The 21,526-nt window shown below is 35.8% G+C and overlaps 1 protein-coding gene and 1 pseudogene across 1 annotated transcript; both read right to left on the reverse strand.

Annotated features, from left to right (window-relative positions):
* Positions 1 to 284: 284 nt before the first annotated feature.
* On the reverse strand, positions 285 to 1,447 carry LOC147567937 (uncharacterized; annotated as a pseudogene).
* Positions 1,448 to 16,192: 14,745 nt separating this feature from the next.
* Positions 16,193 to 20,516, reverse strand: LOC147567938 (TRAF-like superfamily protein). Its single transcript, XM_086654435.1, has 3 exons — positions 19,869 to 20,516; positions 18,417 to 19,357; positions 16,193 to 17,150 (listed from the first exon to the last, which is right to left on the reverse strand). Exons 2-3 carry the CDS (start codon positions 19,338 to 19,340, stop codon positions 16,458 to 16,460), a joined length of 1,617 nt encoding a protein of 538 aa, XP_086510561.1. The 5' UTR covers positions 19,341 to 19,357; positions 19,869 to 20,516; the 3' UTR covers positions 16,193 to 16,457.
* Between the last annotated feature and the right edge of the window lie 1,010 nt (positions 20,517 to 21,526).

Raw genomic sequence — 21,526 nt, forward strand, 5'->3', positions numbered from 1 at the left:
GAGGGATGCCCAAGACGCTTATAGGGAATGGAAGTTGTCACAAGATTTGTTGTATGACACGCCTTATCCTGAGGACTGAACAAGTATAAGCCATTCGAGTAGACTCCTTTACCAATCATAAAATTTGTCTTTCGATCCTGAAAGATGACGGAAGTAGGTGTAAAAATAACATTACAATTTAAAGAATTTGTGATCTTTCCGACCAATAGAAGTTGAACAGGAAATGATGGAACGACAAGTGCCTCAGAGGGAGAGGGATTTGAGAATAAATAAACTTTCCCACTTTATGAAATAGGGACTGTGCTTCCATTAGCCACAACAACATTATGCATATGAGATTTGGAAGAAAAATCATTAACAGATGAAGGGTCGTTAGCCATGTGGTCGGTAGCTCCAGAATCAACAACACAAATATTAAATTTTGAACAAAATGAAGTAAGAAGGGCATGTAAAGTACCTGAACTGTGAGTTGAGGTGGAAGGTTTTTGTTCATATGAGACAGACTTACTCATTTGTTCGAAAATTTGACTCATTTGATTAATAGTAGATATATCAGCTATATTTGCACGCTCAATCATACCCATTTGCTGAAGCAAGTGACTTAGTTGATTAAATGTAATAGAAGTATCAAAATCAGATTTGAGATGAGGATGCAATTCCCAACATCGATGCTTTGTGTGCCCACTTTTACCACAATGGTCCCAATGATATGTTTCACGTCGTCCTTTATTTTTATAATTTTTTCCTCTTCCACCACCAAAATATTTTCCCTTTTCTTCCTTTTTAACCATGAGAGCACTCGATTCAGGTATATTAAAAAAATTATTAAAATTCATAGCCTTCTTTCGAGTTTCTTCACGTTGAATAGTAGCACAAACATTGGATAAAGTAGGCAAAGTGGAACTCATAAGGATATTGCTTTTTAAGGAATCATGTTGTGGCTTGAGACTACTAAGAAGTGTAAAAATCTTATCTTCCTCTGCCCTTTGTAAAAGAACCTTAGCATCAGTTGTATGTGGTCTATATAACTCCAGTTCATCCCACATTCGCTTTAGTTTGCCGAGATGTTCGGTAAACGGTTTTCACCCTACTCTACTTTGGCAATTTCACATTTTAGTTCAAAAATACGTGCAGCATTATTTTGATGCCCATATAAATCCGCCACAGATTCCCATGGATCCTTTGCAGATTTAGAAAATGAAAATATTTCACTAATATCTGGTACCATTTAGTTTAAAAGCCATGATCTAACAAGTTGGTCATTAGCAATCCAATCGTCATACTTAGGATCCGTTAGATCAGGACATTTAGCATTACTATCAATGAAACTAGTTTTCCTTTTTCCACCAAGAGCTAGCATAACAGCTCTCGACCAATGAACATAATTAAGGCCATCTAGAGGAACAGAAGATAACTTTAAACTAGTATTGTAATCCATTTCCGCCATTAGAACACCCAATAAGAAAAAAAAAATAATAACCAGTATAAAATCTAAGAAAGCTGGAGGGATTAAGGACTTATCTTGAGATGAGTAATACCGAATCACTCTTAATTAGGTACAAGAGAATAAAAAATATCCTGCCAAGAAGCACACAAGCGCAGCCTTATCTTCTTCCCCAAATAAAAGAAACGAACTTGGTCGGACTCCCTTCTCAATTTCAAAGAAAAAAAATTAATTCTTCCAATCAAGAAGATTGAGGATGCTGTGCACATAAATATCTTCAGAAATAATTATGAAGATGTTGTTTCTTCACCAACAATAAAAAAAATTATGAAGATGTTGTTTCTTGACCAACAAATAGTACTTATAAATATGGAGATGAAGTTTAGATTGACTCAAATTTCAGTAAGTCAAGAAGGGTTTTAACAAATTCGAATTGAAGCTTCTCTTGTTCGCAAAATCGGAGTGGATCTGACGTAGCTCTGATACCATATAGAAGAAAAATAGATAATGAAACAATGATTTACGTGGTTCGGCTAAGCCTACTCCATGGGAGAAGAAGACAGCTCGTATTTCTCATTCATGGAATCTTAGAGGTGAGGTTACATCAGTTTTACAAATCAATACAGGAAACTAATTTAAGCAACACAATAGAGATATCATATCTTGCCTAAATTGTGATATTCAAATCCAAGACTATGAAAAGAAATACATATATCATAACACATCTTATTTTAATCTTTTTATTTATCTTTTTAAAATTCTCTTTCTCTATAATTATATCAAATTCAAATTTTATTTTTGGAATTAATAATAAATAGTTGAAAATTGTAATCAAAATTCCGCACGTACATCACACATATACATAATTTGGGTTGAGAGTTCGACATTTAAACTAAAAAATATAGAGGCTCCCAAAATCCGAACCTACAAATTGGGGTTGGTCTTAGAAGTGTTTTTGTATAACTTTTTTAGATCAAACAGGGAAGAGAGTCATAAAGTTCACAACCATTTTGGAAGAAGACTAGAGAGTGATCCTTACACCTTATCATATGGTTGAAGCATGAAGTAAGTTAGGGTTTTGTTTGTTTTGATGGTTGAAGAATTAAGGGGATTGCTAAAATTGTTTTGAATGTGTCTTCTTCATTCTTTATAATTAGTTAGGTTTTTGAGTTTGGTGGTTTTCTAAACCTTGTTATAGCATCTCTAATGAAAACCCCAATCGTAGAAATTCGGACTGCCACCGAATTGTTTGAGTTTTGCTTAAAAAATCATCTCCAATGCAAAACTCAACTAAGATCTCAAAGATGATGTATTGAGGGTGGAATAGAGATATCAAAAGAGGACACTCTAGAAATAGGGTGTCCTTTTGAGATATCTCTAATTGTCTAACTCATCAATATTTAAATTTCAACCAATAGAAATCAAGTCTTCGTATATTTCCAAAATAGTTGATTATTTTATTTTACAAAAATAACAATGTAAAATAAGTAAAAGAACAAGTTTAAAGTTTTGCGTTGGAGACATACAAGAATTGAGAATCTCTATTTTCGTCACTTAGAGCATCTCCAATCCAAAACTCAAAAAATCTCTATTCATCCTATTTGTCGTGTTCCAATTGAGATTCTCACTCGTAAGTGGTGAAAATGGAGATCCTCAATTCTTGTATGTCTCCAATGCAAAACTCTAAACTTTTTTTATTCTACTTATGTGGCATGATTATTTTTGTAAAAAAATAATTAGTTATTATGGAAATATACGAAGACTTGATTTCTATTGGTTGAAATTTAAACATTGATGAGTTGGACAATTAGAAATATCTCAAGAGGACACTCTATTTCTGGAGTGTCTTCTTGAGATATCTCTATTTCACCCTCGACACATCATCTTTGAGTTCTTAGTTGAGTTTCGCGTTGGAGATGATTTTTTAAGAAAAACTCACAAAATCTTATGTGGCACTCCAAATTTCTAGGATTGAGTTTTGCATTGGAGATGCTCTTAGGAGTGAGAATCTCAACTAGAACTCAACAAATAGGACTAATAGAGATTTTTTTTAGTTTTGCATTGGAGATGCTCCTAAGACGACGTGTTGGATGAAATATTTAAGGAATAAAATTATTATGTCCTTTGATTTGGATGTGTTTGATAGTTAAGTTACCTTACCTTACACCTAGTTGACAATTGTGGTAGCAAAGATCCAATTTCAAGACTATTGATATTGAACAAAAGTTTAACTTTATTCACTTTCCTAATTTGAGCACTTAAAAGACCGATTCACTTGATCCTAATTCAACAAACGAATTGGTGTTGGTCGCGGAGACCGCGGTGTTGGTGGAAGAAACATGTGATAAGAAAATTTTTCTCATTTCAAGGTAGTTGGTGGAAGGCTGTCTGCTAGTGACCGTGAAGAAAAATAAGAGGTAAGGTGGAAGGAGGAGAGAGTTTGATGATGTAGAGAGGGTGGGAATGAGAGAAGAAAAGATAAGATGGATAAATGAAATAAAAGAACCAAAATTACAATAATGTCCTAGGAATACTTCCGAAAAGAAATATAAAATAAATTAAACTTTAAAGAAAACTAACTATGAGATACTTATTGTGTCAAAAGAGCAGTTGATCACAAATTGGAGGCCAAAACAATATTAGCCCCTAGTATTTCACCATATACATCACTTGTATTTGTTTTGTAAAAAGTTCTATTTTTTTTGTCTCAAATCTATAAATGTTTACTTTACGTGGTAAGTAACCCACACTGGTGGTGAGACGGAGTGTGATCCTTTTAAGAGGTTAGGCACTTTTTTCTAGTGAGGCTTTTTAAAACTGTAAGACCCAAGAGTGTCATAACGGATATTATCACTAGCATCCCAGAAAGCTGGTCTGCATCATCGTATAACACGTTATCAGCACAATTTACTCTACTGTGATGTGGTCTTGAGAGGGTGTGTTTTAAACAATCCCACATCAATGGTGAGACGGGGTGTGTTGATCCTCTTAAGAGATTAAGCACCGTTCCATAAAGAAACTTTTTAAATCTGTGAGACTCAAAAATCCCAAAGCGGACGGTATCACTAGCACCAAGGACAACCTGGCCCCAAAACGACAAAAACGGTCGTTTTAGGCCCAACGTGATGAAGAGCGTTTAATTTGGATTTTATATGTCAACTTCAAAATAATGATATTCTATTCAAATTTTCAAAACGATGAAAATTGTAGTTCAGTGGTTAAAAGCTTGGAACATATGTAGGAGGAGGTCAAGGGGGCAAATCCTACCGTAAACACTACTAAAAATTAATTTATTTTTTCGTAACATCCTTACATAGAGCCCCCCATTTTAATTTTGTTTTGGACCTTCTAAGTACTTGGAGTCTTGGACCGACCCTATTAGCAGTCTAGAAACCTGGTCCACATCACGGTGTAACACATTTTTTTTCATAGATCAGTAGACTTATAAGGGTTACTTTTATTTTCTAAACAAGGTCTTTACCAAATCACAAGACCATCATTTTAAATGCATATAGGGGACTGGATTATAGAGTTAGTTACCTACTAATAAATAAAAAAGGCATTTTAAATAGGGCAAAAGCCTACTTCATCAAAACAAATAAAAAATAAAAAGGCATTTTAAAGTATTGACTTATTTAAAAGGCATATTTAAAATTTTGAATAATATAACTTTTAGCTGTCCATTTGGTTTACATGTCAAATTGGTCACAAGTTTGACTTGATTAGCTCGGTTTCTACTACTCTGCTTTTGGTTTGGTCTAATTTGGACTTGTCTCAAATTTGAAGATCATGAAAGGACAGCCAATTTTCATATAGTTGTTTTTTTTTTCGAAATCGCATTATTTACCTTTGATATATCGAAATATTAAGTAACTTTTTACTATACTAGGGTATATCCCGTGCCCTAGGGCACGGATACTTAAATCAATCAAATGTTACGAAATTTATCGTTATATTTTATTGAGAGATAGAGATTTTTATTAGTTATTATTTTTTTTATAATTTTTTTGTTTCTCTTCTCTTAAATTATTTATTTTATTTAGAGAGAGAGATTTTAATTTTTTTTAATCCTTGAAAGTTTTTTTTTTTAAATTAGGTATTTTATTTCTAAGAAGGAAAGGATTATTGTTTTTTAAATAGGTAACTTTATTTATACGAAGGACTATATTTTAAATTTTGAGAAGGACTTCTAGACAATATGCATAATTAAATAAGGATGTTTGTCCCGGTCATCATTTTCCCTTCTGTTTTATTATATAGATTCTAATGATATGAACCTTACAAAATTACTTGACATTAGCAAAAAATTATTGGTGATAAACACAGCAAACTCTCCCATCCATGAAGTACGCCAACCACATCTTAAATGATACATAATGTTCAGTTGTCATTTCTCTTTCAAGGAACAGTGGCTATCAAAATCAACATCCTTACTTAGTATCCTCATTTAGTTTTTTGACCCTAATTAGAATTTATTGGTGAAATATCAACCACCAAAACTAAAAGAAAAGGAAAAGAACAATCCATGGTGCTTAAATAAAACATAATAATACCCCCCACTAATTTTCTTTTCCCATAAAAATACAAACTTCTTTACGAGAATCCATGATAATTAAGCGTAAAGAGTAAATCTTCAGCCGACAAACAAAACCACTCGAAAATTGATAACATGATACGTTTTTAGTGAATATACAGAGGACAGTCAAAAAATGATTTGGGTTAAGTCCATGGGGGTCACACCAAGTCTAATACTCATCTTAAATAATAAAAACAAAGAAAAGTAGATATCTAATAAATGTGAAACTTTAGATCCAGCAAAAATAAATGTGACAATGAAATGTTAGACCTACAATTTATTTCCAACTTGTACCCCACATTTTAGTTATGGTACAAATTCAATAAATAGTTTGACATTTTTATGGTATCACTTAAAAAGAACTTATTTTGACTAGTATGAGAAAAAGGTAAAGAATAAATTGAAGAAACTGACTAAGCACGGAAAGGGCTATAAATTTATCGTGTAATGCATATCACAAGAATTAAATTCGTCTTCTGAAATTTGGACTTGTCTATTAAATTTAAAATTTCAACATGATAGTGAAATGTAAGCTAAGCGACTCTACTTACCACATGATTTTTTTGAAAAAATATTGTTTTGGGGATAGATTAAATAAAAGCAAGATTATTCTTCATTTCTTCTCAAGAAGTGAAAACTCCCTAGCCAACAAAGAAATAAAATATTTGTAAAAGAATTGTGATGACTAATAATAGTCCAAATTTATTAGATCACATAATTTTGGAGCAAAGCCAATTTAGATATATAATAATGAGTAATAATAACAAATAATAATAATAATAAAAAGAGTAATAAATATAACAAGACTGCCAATCGTGAGAAAAGATTATTTACATATATAATATATTATATAGAGAAGTTAGGTTATGGTTATAATCACCATTTAGTTAGGACACAGCAAGATAACTCATACCACAGCAATCTTAATCTCATATAAGTAGAGTTTCAGAGACTCTATATGAGATGAAAAAAATGTGACATTATTTAAATGAAAACAATGACTCGATACCTTCATCAAAAAAAAAATGACTCGATAGGGTTAGGTAAAGTAATACAATACTGATCCTTAGCTTATCGAGGATTTGTTTACAGCATTGCATCAATAATGTCAATATTCAGTAAAAAATTATGAGATGATGAATTTATCTTTAACGTTTTAGTTTATAATAGTGAAGGGAAAGATTATTTATGAACGTGAACCAAATGCATATATTAATTGCTAACTACATTATCGAAGGGGACGTTCCGCCCCTCTATCTTGTATTTTGGATAAGTACACCTACGTGTTTACTAGTATATCGTTTATACGTTGATTTACTTCACTAATTAATTACGTATGATGTTTATCAAACAGTCGTACTCTTTCATACGAGGTGTAAAATAACTATATATCGATAGCCTTGTCTTGTCTTGCCTTGCCTTGCCCCTAGACCCTAATTTCAGACTCCTGTTAACGGTCAAGACTTGCGCCTTGCCTTGCCCCTAGACCCTAATTTCAGACTCCTGTGAACAGTCAAGACTTCCGTTTCCTAATAACATATCTTACTAGTTGATGCAGAAAAGAATGGAGCTATTCTGATATGAAACAAATGAACAACTGTGTAAAGAACTCAATCTTATCTGTGATTGTTCTGGTTAAGAGACTAAGATAAGTTGTTAATGAAATATGAAGTTAGAAGCTACTAGCTAGAGTTGACATTCTTAATGACAAGTAGGTTTTGATAATTTAACAGATTCTCTGTAATCTAAGAATCAGATTCTTATCAGAATGCTAGTTCTTCAGAGATGTATCTTGACCTTGTATCCTTAAGCTGTGTGGAAGGGGAGTTTCGAGTGACTCTACCCCCTCTGAGTGTTGGGAAAAATAACCTAATTAACTTGTTCAGGAATATGAAGATAAACGATGCGAAAGTAAAAGTAGAGACACCAAGATTATTTAACGTGGCAAAAAACCCCTTCAAACTAGAAGGTAAAAAACCACGGGACCTAGTCCATAAATCTTCCACTATAATGATAATAATGGGTTACACAATTCTTCAAGATGTGTAGAAACACTCTTGGACAACTCTTCACCAAACCTATGGTGGATAAACTGAACAAAGAAACAAAGAAATAAAATCTCTTACTCCTTAGGATTTGAACAAATCCTAGATTACTAAAGGTTGAAGAAGATAACCACAAACTAAATTGCTTCACAAGATTAATAATCTTCTTTTCTTCAAACCAATATTCTGCTCTTTCAATCTCTCTTGAAAGAACCACTTCAGAAATCTCTCTTTCTCTGACTTCTCTTTGTTCTGGAAGTTGTTGTGTAATAATCTCTTCCCTTTCATTCCCTTTTATAATGATCAATAGGGAGGTTTACCAATAGAAATAGGAATTCCTTTTTAGGCTTGAAAAAATAGAAACTTCTAATTTTTTCCCCAAACAAGGAATAAGGGAAATCCTATTCCAACTAGGAGTCCTTTTATTATAAGGAGGGACCCCAACAAACTCCCCCTCCCGACTTATGAAGAGGGACCTACCATCCCCAAACCTGCAACACTGCTACATAGCTCATGTTTGCCTTTGGGTAATGGTTTTGTCATCATATCTGAACCATTGTCGTCAGTATGGATTTTCTCGATCTTCAACACCTTTTCTTCAAGAACATCTTGGATCCACTGGTATCTCACATTTATATGCTTGGACTTGGAATGGAAACTAGAATTCTTACTGAGGTGGATGGCACTTTGACTGTCGCAATGAATAACATAATTATCTTGTTTCATACCAAGTTCTTCTAACAACCTCTTCATCCATAACATCTCCTTGCAACATTCTGTAATGGCAATATATTCTGCCTCTGTAGTAGATAAAGCTACACACTTTTGTAATTTAGATTGCCATGACACTGCTCCCCTTGAAAATGTAAATAAGTAGCCTGATGTGGACCTTTTAAAGTCTACATCTCCTGCCATGTCTGCATCTGTGTAACCAACTAATACTGGCTTATCATTACCAAAACATATACGAGCTTTAGACGTACCTCTAAGATACTTCAGAATCCACTTCACTGCTAACCAATGTTCTTTGCCTGGATTAGCAAGAAATATGCTTACTACTCTGTCTGGTCTTGTACACACCATTGCATACATCAAGCTTCCTACAGTTGAAGCATAAGGAATTTTCTCCATTTCTTCTTTCTCACTTCTAGTTGATGGACACTGATCACGAGTCAACTTGAAGTGACTGGCTAATGGACAACTCACTGGTTTTGTCTTGTCCATATTGAACCTTTCTAGAACCTTCTCAATGTATCTTTCTTGTGATAGCCAAAGTTTTCCAGTTTTTCTATCACGAGAGATATGCATGCCAAGAATTTGTTTTGCTGGACCCAAGTCTTTCATATCGAAATACTTGTTTAGTTCTTTCTTTAACCTGCTAATTTTATTAGCATCCTGACCAACAATTAACATATCATCAACATAAAGTAGAAGTATAATCAAATCTCCATCAGGAAATTCATGAACGAAAACACAATGATCTGAAGCCGTCCTGTGATACCCTTCATCTTTCATGAATGATTCAAACTTTTTGTACCACTGTCTTGGTGCTTGTTTCAGCCCATATAAACTCTTCTCTAACTTACAAACCAAGTGTTCCTTACCTTTAACTTCAAACCCTGTTGGTTGTTCCATATACACATCTTCCTCCAAGTCACCATGAAGGAAAGCGGTTTTGACATCTAGTTGTTCAATTTCTAGGTTCATACTTGCAGCCAATCCCAATACTAACCGTATAGAGGACATATTCACCACCAGAGAGAAAATCTCATCAAAATCAATATCCTTCTTCTGCCCAAATCCTTTCACCACTAGGCGTGCCTTGTACCGTGGTTGTGAATTTCTTTCTTCGGTTTTGATTTTGAAAATCCACTTATTTTTAAGAATTTTCTTATTCTTAGGTTTTTCAACCAACTGAAAAGTGTTGTTTTTATGCAATGATTCAATCTCCTCTTGCATAGCTTTCAACCACTCCTTTTTTTTTGAATAAAGCTTTCAATAAAAAAAGGAGAATATGGTTTCTTACAAAGAGGAAGAGGCCAACCAGACCAAAGTAAAAAAAGGAAGAAACCAAATACACCAAATGTTAACTGAAAGGACAGAAGTTACTACTTCTATCTATAGGGGTTGAATAGCCAATTGCGCCAGTTTGTGTGCCTCAACGTTAGATTGACAAGGGCAAAACTGTAATTCCGCCTGAGCTTGAGAAACCCTAGTACTTAAGGATCGTATCTCACCCAGCAAACGCCAAGGGATTTCGTGAGAGCCGTCCGATAGGAGTTCAACCATAGTCTTAGAATCTCCTTCAAGTATATAAATACCTTCACCCAATTCTTCCATTAGGACCAACCCTAATTCAAAGCTGCGCATCTCACTGTGAAGAGCTGAGATCGCCGGAAATCTAGTGGATTTTGTCCCTAAAACAACACCATCACTGTCTCTCGCAATAGCTCCTGTCGCCGCCGATGGAGGATTATAAGCTCCGTCAACGTTTATTTTTATCTTAGATTGTGGGGGAGGTAGCCATAAGTCATCCTGCATGTTAGATAAAGCTGTTGATGGAGGAAGAGAAAAGAAATTAGAACAAACCTCTTGATTCACCATCCACCAGCACTTCGTTAAGTCAGGAGGTTTCGAGTTGAAGATCATATCATTCCTTGCTTTCCACCAGACCCAGATCAGATGAGTATATAAAATCCAATCTAATGATCTACTGCCTTCGTTAATTAATATCTTTTTCATGTTAGAAATTGGATCATCAGAAAGTGATAAAAGTATATTATTGTTAGTCAACATGATGAAATCTTTAAATTTTGGACAAGATCCGAATATATGCATGGTAGTTTCGATATCATTAGTAGAACAGAGCTTAAAAAAAGGATTAATTGATTGATTATACTTACCAATGTTGCCTAAAGTTGCGATCCCATTATGGATGAGTTTCCAAAGAAACTGTTGAATCCTAGGGTTCATGTTAGGATTCTTCCAAAATTTTGACCAAGGAAAATCATTAATATTGTTAGGCAAAATAGGTCTGACCCTGAGTTGTTGATAACATGATTTACTAGTGAATCGGACATGTTCTGTAGCAGTCCAAATTAGTTTATCATGAGAGACTATAGGATCAAAATAAACAGATGTAATAGCATTCACAGAGTTGGAATCAAAATATGTATGGAGTATGATGTAGTCCCAATCAGAGTTACCTATATTTCTAAGATGTCTGACCTTTTGTATTTCGCTAGGGAGATCTTGAATAAGTACTGGAGTTCTATTAGGCAAGTCTAAAAGCCAAGGGTCCGAAACTAGGTTAACTGTATTACCATCTCCTATAGACCAAATTATATTTTTCGAAATTAATTCTCTGGAATGGAGGATGGCTTTCCAAAAAGGGGTGGAATGATTTGGAATATCAATAGACCAAAATGTACCTGATTTTATGTTTTTAGAATGGAGTAGTTGTACCCATTTTTGTGATGGTTTTGAGAGAAACCTCCATGTCATCTTAGCAATAAGAGAATCATTGACTTCTGAAAGGGATCGAATCCCTAGACCACCATTCTTCTTGGCTGAGCATATAGTTTGCCAATTAATAAAATGTAATTTCCTCTCTGAAGTAGAATGACCCCACCCGAAGCTTCTTTCCACTTGTTCTAATCTTTGAATGGTTGTCTTAGGTACTTTTTGATAGCTGAAAGTATATGTACCATAAGCTCCCAAAATAGACTTAATTAATACTGTTTTACCTGCCTGAGAAGGAAGCTTGGACTTCCAATCTGACAAAGTATTTTGAAATTTCTCTGTTAACCAGGAATAACTGTCGATTATGTTGCCAGGCTTAAGGAGAAAGGAACCCAAATATTTTGCTTGGTTGGTCATTACAGGAGCTTGAAGGGAACTAATAAATTGGGATCGAACTGTGGAAGGAACTTTCTTCCCAAAGTAAATGGAGGATTTGTTAAAATTGACCCTCTGACCAGAGAAGTTGGAGTAGGTATCAAGAATCTCCATGATAATGTTAAGTTGAGTGGTATTGGCTCTCCCAAAAAGAATTAGATTGTCCGCAAAAAGTAGGTGTGAGATGGTGGGGCTATTTTTGTTTATTTTGTAACCACTGTACAAACTGTTTGCTTCATAATAAGAAATGAGAAGAAAGAGTGACTGAGACACTAGGAGAAACAGGTAGGGGGATAATGGACATCCCTGCCTAATTCCTCTAGAAGCTATAATACTCCCATGAAGTGAACCATTAAGTTGAATGGAGAACTAAGGAGTGGAAATACAAGACATGATCAGATGAAGAATAGTACCTGAAAGACCAATGGATTGGAGGACTTGTTTTAAAAAGTCTCAGTTAACCCTATCGTAGGCTTTGGCCATATCTATCTTTAGCGAAAACCCTCCGTTTCTTGCCTTCGAATTGTGCATTGAGTGAATGATTTCTTGAGTCATAACAATATTATCCATTATTTGTCTAGATGGGACAAAGGCATTCTGAGTCCACATGATGCATTGATCCAAATAGGGGCTAATTCTGTTCGCCAAGATTTTCGTGATGAACACAAGAAGGAGTGGTTGGCCAGACCAGCTATCAACCACTCCTTCTTGTGTTCATCATCTAGGGCTTCCTCATAACACTGTGGTTCTCCACCATCTGTAACCATCACATACTCGTGTGGAGGATACTTGGTAGATGGTGCTCTCTCTCTAGTCGATCTTCTCAATTCAGCTGGTGGTTCATGTTGAACTTCCATTCCTTGCTCAACATCATCACCCATAAGAACATCTTCATGATTTTGTTCTTCACCTGCATTATCATGCATAACCTTAGAAGATATATGTGGATCTAGATCAATGAGATCATTACTATGAATCTCACGTTTCTCAACTTTCCCGAAGTCCATAATAGTTTGATCTTCAAGAAAGACCACATCTCTACTTCTAATAATCTTCTTATCGACTGGATCCCATAACCTGTACCCGAATTTCTCATCTGCATACCCTAAAAAAAATGCATTGCTTGGCTTTATCATCAAGCTTTGTTCTTTGATCTTTAGGTATATGCACAAAAGCCCTGCAACCAAACACCCTTAGGTGTCCATAACTGACTTCTTTCCCAGCCCACATTCTCTCAGCTACATCTCCATCTAATGGTGCTGAAGGTGATAAATTGATCAGATAACATGCAGTACGCATTGCCTCACCCCAGAAGCTTTTAGGCAGCTTTGCTTCTGAGAGCATACATCTGATCCTCTTTACAATAGTGCGGTTCATGCGTTCTGCTACACCATTTTGTTGTGGAGTTTTTGGAACTGTCTGTTCATGTCGAATACCATGGGTTTTGCAATACTCTTCAAATGACCCGATGTATTCTCCTCCATTGTCAGTGCGAATGCACTTCAATAGTTTTCCTGTCTCCCGTTCTACCATTTTGTGGAAATTCTTGAAAACTGCAAGTACCTGATCTTTGGTCTTTATGGCATATGTCCAAACTTTCTTGGAAGCATCATCTATAAAAGTAACGAAATACAAAGCACCACCAAGTGTTTTGACCTTTAAAGGTCCACAAACATCAGAATAAACAAGCTCCAAAACACTGGATTTTCTTTCAGATGCATTCCTTTGAAAGGAAACTCTATGTTGCTTTCCTACTAAACAATGAGAACAAGTGTTTAAATTTATACCTTTTACGTTCGGTAAGTCTTGTCGTTTAGCAAGGATTTGAAGTCCTTTCTCGCTCATGTGCCCGAGTCTTCTATGCCAAAGATCAGTGGAAGAATCTTTTTCAACTGCATTCAATTCTCCTTTACACAGTTTTACTTGAGTCCTGTATAAAGTACAACACTTCTTCCCTCTTGCTATCACCATTGACCCTTTTGTGAGCTTCCACTTTCCATCACCAAAGTGACTGTGGTACCCTTCATCATCTAATACTCCGGTAGAGATTAGGTTATATCGAAAATCTGGTATATGCCTCACATTCTTAAGAATCAATGTACTCCCTGTGCTCGTCTCGATTTTCACTTCTCCAATTCCTACGATTTTTGAGAAACCTAAGTTTCCCATCCTGACTTTGCCAAGGTCACCAGTTCTGTAAGAGTTAAAGAAATCCTTACATGGAATAGCATGATACGAAGCACCTGAGTCAAGCAACCATGTTGTTTCTGGTTCTGACTCAGTCATACTTAAGCAAGTGTCTCCACAACCTGAGAGTAAGATAATGTCATCACCTGAGGCAACTGCCGCAACATTATCTTGTTTTTCATCATCCTTTTTATTTTCCTTCTTTGGTTTCCTGCAACCACTCTTGTAATGACCCATTTTTCCACAACCAAAACATCTAACTTCTTTCTTTGGTTTTGATCTCCCCCTTGACTTATCACGGTTATGAGGTTTTCTACTTTTACCTCTCCCCCGTCTTTCTGTAACAAGTGCCTCTGAATGAGACTCGTTTGACGATGATTTCCTTCTTGTTTCTTCATTCAACAAACTACCTGTTACGTGATTCATACGCATTATGCCATCAGGAGCAGAATTGCTAAGAGACACCACTAATGTCTCCCAACTATCTGGTAAAGAATTTAGAAGAAGTAAGGCCTGCAACTCATCATCCAAAACTAACTTCATTGAAGAAAGCTGGTTTACTAGACTTTTCATCTCATTCGAGTGTTGAGCAATTGAGGTTCCTTCTTTATATTGTAATTTTCCTAGCTTTCTGAACAAGTAAGCCTTTTTGGCAGCTGTCTTCTAATCATACAATTCTTCTAATTTCCTCCATAGACTAAAAGCGGAAGTCTCCGTCGATACATGATGAAAAACACTGGGTTCTACCCATTGTCGAATAAATCCAACAACCTTACGATCTAATACCTTCCAGTCTTCTTCATCTATCTTCATCGGTTTTGTACCGTGATTTTCAATGGGTGCAGCTAGGTCTTTGCAGTATAACAAATCTTCCATTTTTGCTTTCCACATCAAGTAGTTATCTCCATCTAAACTAATCATTCGATTAGTATTCACTTCCATATTTCTGAATAATAAATCCAACCTTAGCTCTGGTACCACTTGTTGGGAAAAATAACCTAATTAACTTGTTCAGGAATATGAAGATAAACGATGCGAAAGTAAAAGTAAAGACACCAAGATTATTTAACGTGACAAAAAACCCCTTCAAACTAGAAGGTAAAAAACCACGGGACCTAGTCCAGAAATCTTCCACTATAATGATAATAATGGGTTACACAATTCTTCAAGATGTGTAGAAACACTCTTGGACAACTCTTCACCAAACCTATGGTGGATAAACTGAACAAAGAAACAAAGAAATAAAATCTCTTACTCCTTAGGATTTGAACAAATCCTAGATTACTAAAGGTTGAAGAAGATAACCACAAACTAAATTGCTTCACAAGATTAATAATCTTCTTTTCTTCAAACCAATATTCTGCTCTTTCAATCTCTCTTGAAAGAACCACTTCAGAAATCTCTCGTTCTCTGACTTCTCTTTGTTCTGGAAGTTGTTGTGTAATAATCTCTTCCCTTTCATTCCCTTTTATAATGATGAATAGGGAGATTTACCAATAGAAATAGGAATTCCTTTTTAGGCTTGAAAAAATAGATACTTCTATTTTTTCCCCAAACAAGGAATAAGGGAAATCCTATTCCAACTAGGAGTCCTTTTATTATAAGGAGGGACCCCAACACTGAGTTGGGAGTAAGCATTAATTCACATTGCCTGGGCATTAGAGTTATTTCTTGGGTTAGGGCAGAAATTTGGATTTGATGCATTGTCCGAAACGATGGCCCAACTGTCAGTCAGGTTATCATGAATCATCAGATCAAGGGGCAGAGCACGCTTCGACCTTTTATATAATAAATGTATCCAATCCAGAAGTCGGGTTTGTTGGACGTACTATCTCTAGAATTACTACCGCTATTCTAGTAGCAAACCGTTTCCTTGCAAGCCAGTTTGCAAGGAGAGTTAGCCCCAATGGGCTCTGAGAATTCTACATATAAACATGAATAAAAAATAAAGAATATCATGTTAGAAAGAACAAAGAGAACAAAGTCTGTTTTTAGATTTACAAAGTAGAAATAAAGTTTAGATAAGATCAAGAGAAGCACTGATTTGGGATAACAAAAAATAGAAGTTGTACTCATCTTCAGTTTTCAAAGAATACAAAATTTAGGAGTTTACAATGCGAACCAGTGAACATCACTGAGGTTGAAGCGCTGGGACATTCACCTATAAATGTCGAATTTGACAACATCCATACAAAAGAAACTAAGTTACAGATTCATGACAATTTCAATTGAAAAATGAATGAAGCATAAAATATTGCAACGAAAAACAGAAGGCTGATTGTTGCTTATCTAGTTCAGTAGCCCAGTTTTATGAATCCGGTTCGACATTGATGTGCTCTTTAGAGGTCTTAACATGGTTCTCTGACTCATCTGACACTTGTTCTGGTACAGGTGCTCTCTCCTTCTCGGACTGCTCAGATACTTCTTCTGGCTCTTGGTTTTCTAGTTCTTTCAATTCTTCCTTCGGCACATTTTCTTGGTTGTTTTCATGATTTTGGTTATCTGACTCCTCTGGTACATGTTCTGGCATAACTGTCGCCTCCAGGTTCTCTTCGTTTACTTTGTTCTTCAATTCGTTTGGTTCTTGTGTTTGCACGATTTCTTCCTTATGGTTCTCGTCTTGAACTTGATTCTCCAATTCATCTGATACTTGTTTTGACTCAATTGTTAAATCTGGGTTCTTTTCATGAACTTGGTTCAGTGACTCCTCTGATACTTGTCTTGGTATAACAGACGGCCCAGGATTCTGTTCATGAACTTTGGTATCTAGTTCCTCTGATGATATCTTCGGTATTTCTCCTGTCTCTGGACTCTTGTCAGAAACTTGGTTTTCTATCTCCCCTGGTACTTGTGCCTGAGAAATTTCCTTCTCCGGGTTCGCTTCACTAACAGTAACGACAGCAACATGTTCAAGTGGTCCCAACTGTGCATCTAGCCTTTTCACTGCATTTGTTAGAGATCTAACATCCCGAAATGCTGATAACTCACTTATAGGTGATAGCTGCAATAAGAATTCCTACTCTTAATTATAGAAGCTGAATGATTTTATTTTATCATGGTAGGTTTGCTTATAAAAAAAAATCAAATCAGTCCAAAAACGCCTATGTAGAAAATGAGATTTGTATAAAATCACATGACAAGTAAAGATCATAATAAGCCTACTGATAACTAAAAATAGAAACCAGGAAGGTATAGTGAACCATATACGCCTAGTTGCGTCAAGCATTATCAAACATGCATTTGGGCTTTAAATTAAAGGAGGTGGATCCTTTTCATAAGCTGTGAGCTTCATCTATAGAAGTCCTATCAGTTGCCACAACTCGTGGATGTTATGAATGCCCATGCATAACTAGTGAGAGAAAAAGAGGTGGTTATTGCCAACAACCCTTGGCTCAAGTGGTAAGAGGTAAGTCTTCCAACTTAAAGGTCAAGGGTTCGAGGCACACGCTTACCAATTCAAAAAAAAAAAAGAGGTGGTTATTTTGGGGAAGTTCGGAATGTGAAAGAGTAGACTCAAGTTTAATTGAGCAGCTGCAGTTAAGGTGCATCTCTGAGAAGGTTGCGCCTCCAACAAACACCAAACAACACAAGTAAGTGCTTCAGCATCGCATAGCAGACCATCTTGGAAATATATCATGATATATATGATGCAAATCTATCCCACCTTTTACCATTACTAATTGTTATCTAGAAAATGCTAGAAAAGGCAAAATAACATTATTAGATAGGTGGTGAGGCAAAGAATATATCAATGATGTTTTCGCTATGAAGGTATCTCACGACTAAGTAGAAACCTGGTACTTTATGTTTGATTACGTAATCTGTAATGATAGTTTTTGAGCTAGATGGTGCATAAGTTTCATTAGCAATGGAGTCACGTTCAAGAAAAGCCACCACATTGAACTTGAAGATCCCAATGTAAGTCCTACAGAACAACCTTCTACTGAAAAATACAAAATGAAACAGATGTGCAGGGGGGGGGGGGGGGGGGGGGCTCTGTCGTAAGTCAGGATTTTTAAGCTGAGTATGAATTGTCAGTAAATCTAGGTGACTAATTAGGTATACTTGAAGCTCGAGAAGAGAACAGGAATAATGTAAGAAGTCATAAACATGCACTAAGAACAACGAAGCACCAAAGAGAAGATTCAAGGAAAATAACCAAAAGTAAACAAGAACAAAATGGAGCATCACCATTAACAAACATATTTTCAAAAGTGGAAGGTCAAGTGACCACGTGAATAAGGTAGTCAGACACGAACAGATTTACCTTGTCAAGCTGATCCATCCGGTGATTAAGATCCTCAATAGATGCCTCTTTATAAATCACTTGCAGAATGCACTGCACATGAGAACGGAGAGCCTCGTTCATGTGTTCTTCAGTTTTACACACAGGAATTCCAGCTCGACAACCCACCGAGTAGAAGCGACAGTTCCCAAGTTTCATTTGACAAACAGTTATACAGTGCCTGTCCATCTCGTGTCTCATAATTGTCTCTGGACACCCTTGCTCACATGGAAGATACATGAAAGAACATACAGCATCATGTTTTTCCTTATGCAGAGCACAGAAACTAGCATCACATCCCTCACTCGAGCAGTTTATTATCCTAAACTTGCACTGATCAGTATGATCAGCAAGCTCTTCAGCAGTATAATATTTCTTGTCACACGTGTACGTGTTCTTAAAATCGAGATTTTTCAGCAAAGTCTGTGCAATGGTTTCCCTCCTATCCATCAACCAAAACCCACTCATTTCCATCTCTTGGACAAAGTCATCTATACGATCCTCCCTTCGTTCACTCAATACCCAACCCGAAACCCGACTAAACAAGTTCCTCTTTATACTCGAGAAATCATCAATGAAATCCGAAATGATATCAGAAGGATGGTCAGAAGTTTCGGCATCTGGACCACCTTCTTCAACAACTGATTCAGCAACATAAGTTTCACTTCTCTGAGTGAGATAATCTACCATTTCCTTTTTCGTATCTACAGCCACTAAAGCAGGTCCTTTGAAAAGATCACCAGTTGTGTTATCAACACAAGCAGTGGATAATCCCAATAGAAGAATTTGTGCTATTTTTCTAACTACTTCTGAATCATAAAGATTACATCGAAACTCTGGGGAACCCTCTTTCTCATCTTCAATCTTAATCTGATTTACTCCTACATCAGCTTCTGTAGGGTCCATACTTACATATGTACCACCTACAAACAAAATTAGGTTAAAAATGATATATTGTTTCCACAGCCAAATCAAACAATTCCCAATTCAAACTAATAATCTAAAACCTAAGCATGTAAAAAAATCAATTGAAAATGATGTGATTAAACAGAACAAAAAGAATAAGATATCCCATTTCACAAAAATATCATCTCTAATCAAACAAGAAGATCCTAAGAGTCGGATCTCAGAAATTTCTTCTATCAATTTCACATAAAGATGTTTAATTTCGGTTTCTATTAAGAGAACTTCAAGACTAGAAAACGGATCACACAAATAATCGGTTGAAATTCAAGGGTGCGTCAGATAATTATCATCAAAATCCAAAAAAAAAAAAAACTAAAAATTTACAAAATCAAATTACGAAAAGGATCAAATTCGAAGGCGCGTCAGATAATTATCATTGAAATTGAAGAATGTAAATGAACAGATCAAATTAGATAGACTGAAAGGAAGAAGGAATAATCTAATGAATGGATTTAGAAAAGGATTTACCCCTGTTAGAGAAAAATGTTCGATTTCGCCTGACCACTTCAGAGAGAGAGAGAAAGAGATTGTGTGGGTCTGGAGAGAGAATGGAGGTTCTTTAATAAAAGTGAGTTTGTTGTTCGTAGAACAGAACCAAAAAGGCGGCAATGCCTTAGACGGATCCCTCTTTTTCCGTCCCGCCATTTTTGTCCAACGCGGACTCCGTCCGTCCGTCCGGCTCATAGAGAGCAGAGGAGAGCGTCCCACGTTCCTTCTAACATCTCCCACCCTAACAATGGTGGGACCGTGGGAGTAGTGGTGCCAAACCGGTACGACCGGGCCCGTTCCGGCCAAAGTAGATCTGTGGCAGCCCCGTATAACAAATATCATGGCCAAGGCCAAAGCCCGGTCTTGTTTAGTCATCGGTCGATATGACTCACAAGTTTTAACTATTCTTCTACGTGTCACAAAATCATCTAAAGGCCATGACCTATTATGGCACAAGAACGAGAGTTGATGCATATAGACATTGGACTAGGTTCGATGAACATCAAAGATCTACTTACCAAGCCGAACCAGAAAGTTCTTTGAAAAGTGCGGAGACTATGGAGCAGAGTCAAGAGATTGTGTGGCCATCTTGCGAGTATAAAAATCAATCACATGTTCCGTGAGTTCAACCAGACAACAAATTTCTTGTCAAAGATGAAAATGAGTATTGGGGAAACTTTCCTGAACAACACCCAACTACCACCAGAGTTAGTTGATATTATTAATTCAAACACGAAATGAACGGTAAGGTTGAGGAAGGAATGGGGGCACGAGGCGAATATGAGTTGTTTTTGTTTTGCTGATTTTCTTTAATTTTATTATGTAACGGGTCAGACTCTTAATCCGCTTATCAATTTAAAAAAATGGTTAGAGTCTAATATAGCCAAGATCATATTTTTGAAAGATCAAATATGGTCCAAAAGTTATTTAAAATGGTCTGAGTATGGGTTTAAAAATGATTTAAATGTTGAAATCTATATTTTGACTAGTAAAACAAAGGCTTGTTAGAGAGCCTACTGAGGTAAAACAACACTTGAAACAAATTATATTTTGTTTTTGTTACATGTTGCATTACAATAATCATGATATTATCCGAAGGCTATGAATATCTGAAGATAAATCTACGGCTCACTTCAAAAGACCATTGCGTTATATATATATATATATATATATATATATATATATATATATATATATATATATATATATATTGTATAATGTATATAGAATATAATATGTAAGAAAACCCAAAAAAACTCCATCGGGTTCGTGTGGCCTTTAAACGGCCCACCCTATCGGGGCATGGTAGAGCTTGGACTACACATAGGTCGGGTTTGACCCAGTGGGCCAAGAAATTGACCCAACTCTAGCAAGGTCAAATCCATGGGCCACCCGGGGTCGTCAAAGTGTCACGGTAATTGTTATTTATTTTGGGAATATTTTTATTCTTTTGACATAGATTCCAATAGTCATTACATTCAGTATGATATAAATACATCATGAATAAGTACATGATTTGAATAAATCCTATAACTGCCATCATCATAGATATTTTGAGTCTTAAAAGATGTAAAAAGACTCTCAAGGTCTGAAAGTCCATTCTTACCTTTATTTTGTTGACATTTTTTTACACTAGT

The sequence above is a fragment of the Eschscholzia californica genome, unplaced genomic scaffold, assembly GCF_041429995.1.
Source record: "Eschscholzia californica isolate CP2 unplaced genomic scaffold, dmEscCali1.0.p SCAF_1, whole genome shotgun sequence".
NCBI classification, from domain to species: Eukaryota; Viridiplantae; Streptophyta; class Magnoliopsida; order Ranunculales; family Papaveraceae; genus Eschscholzia; species Eschscholzia californica.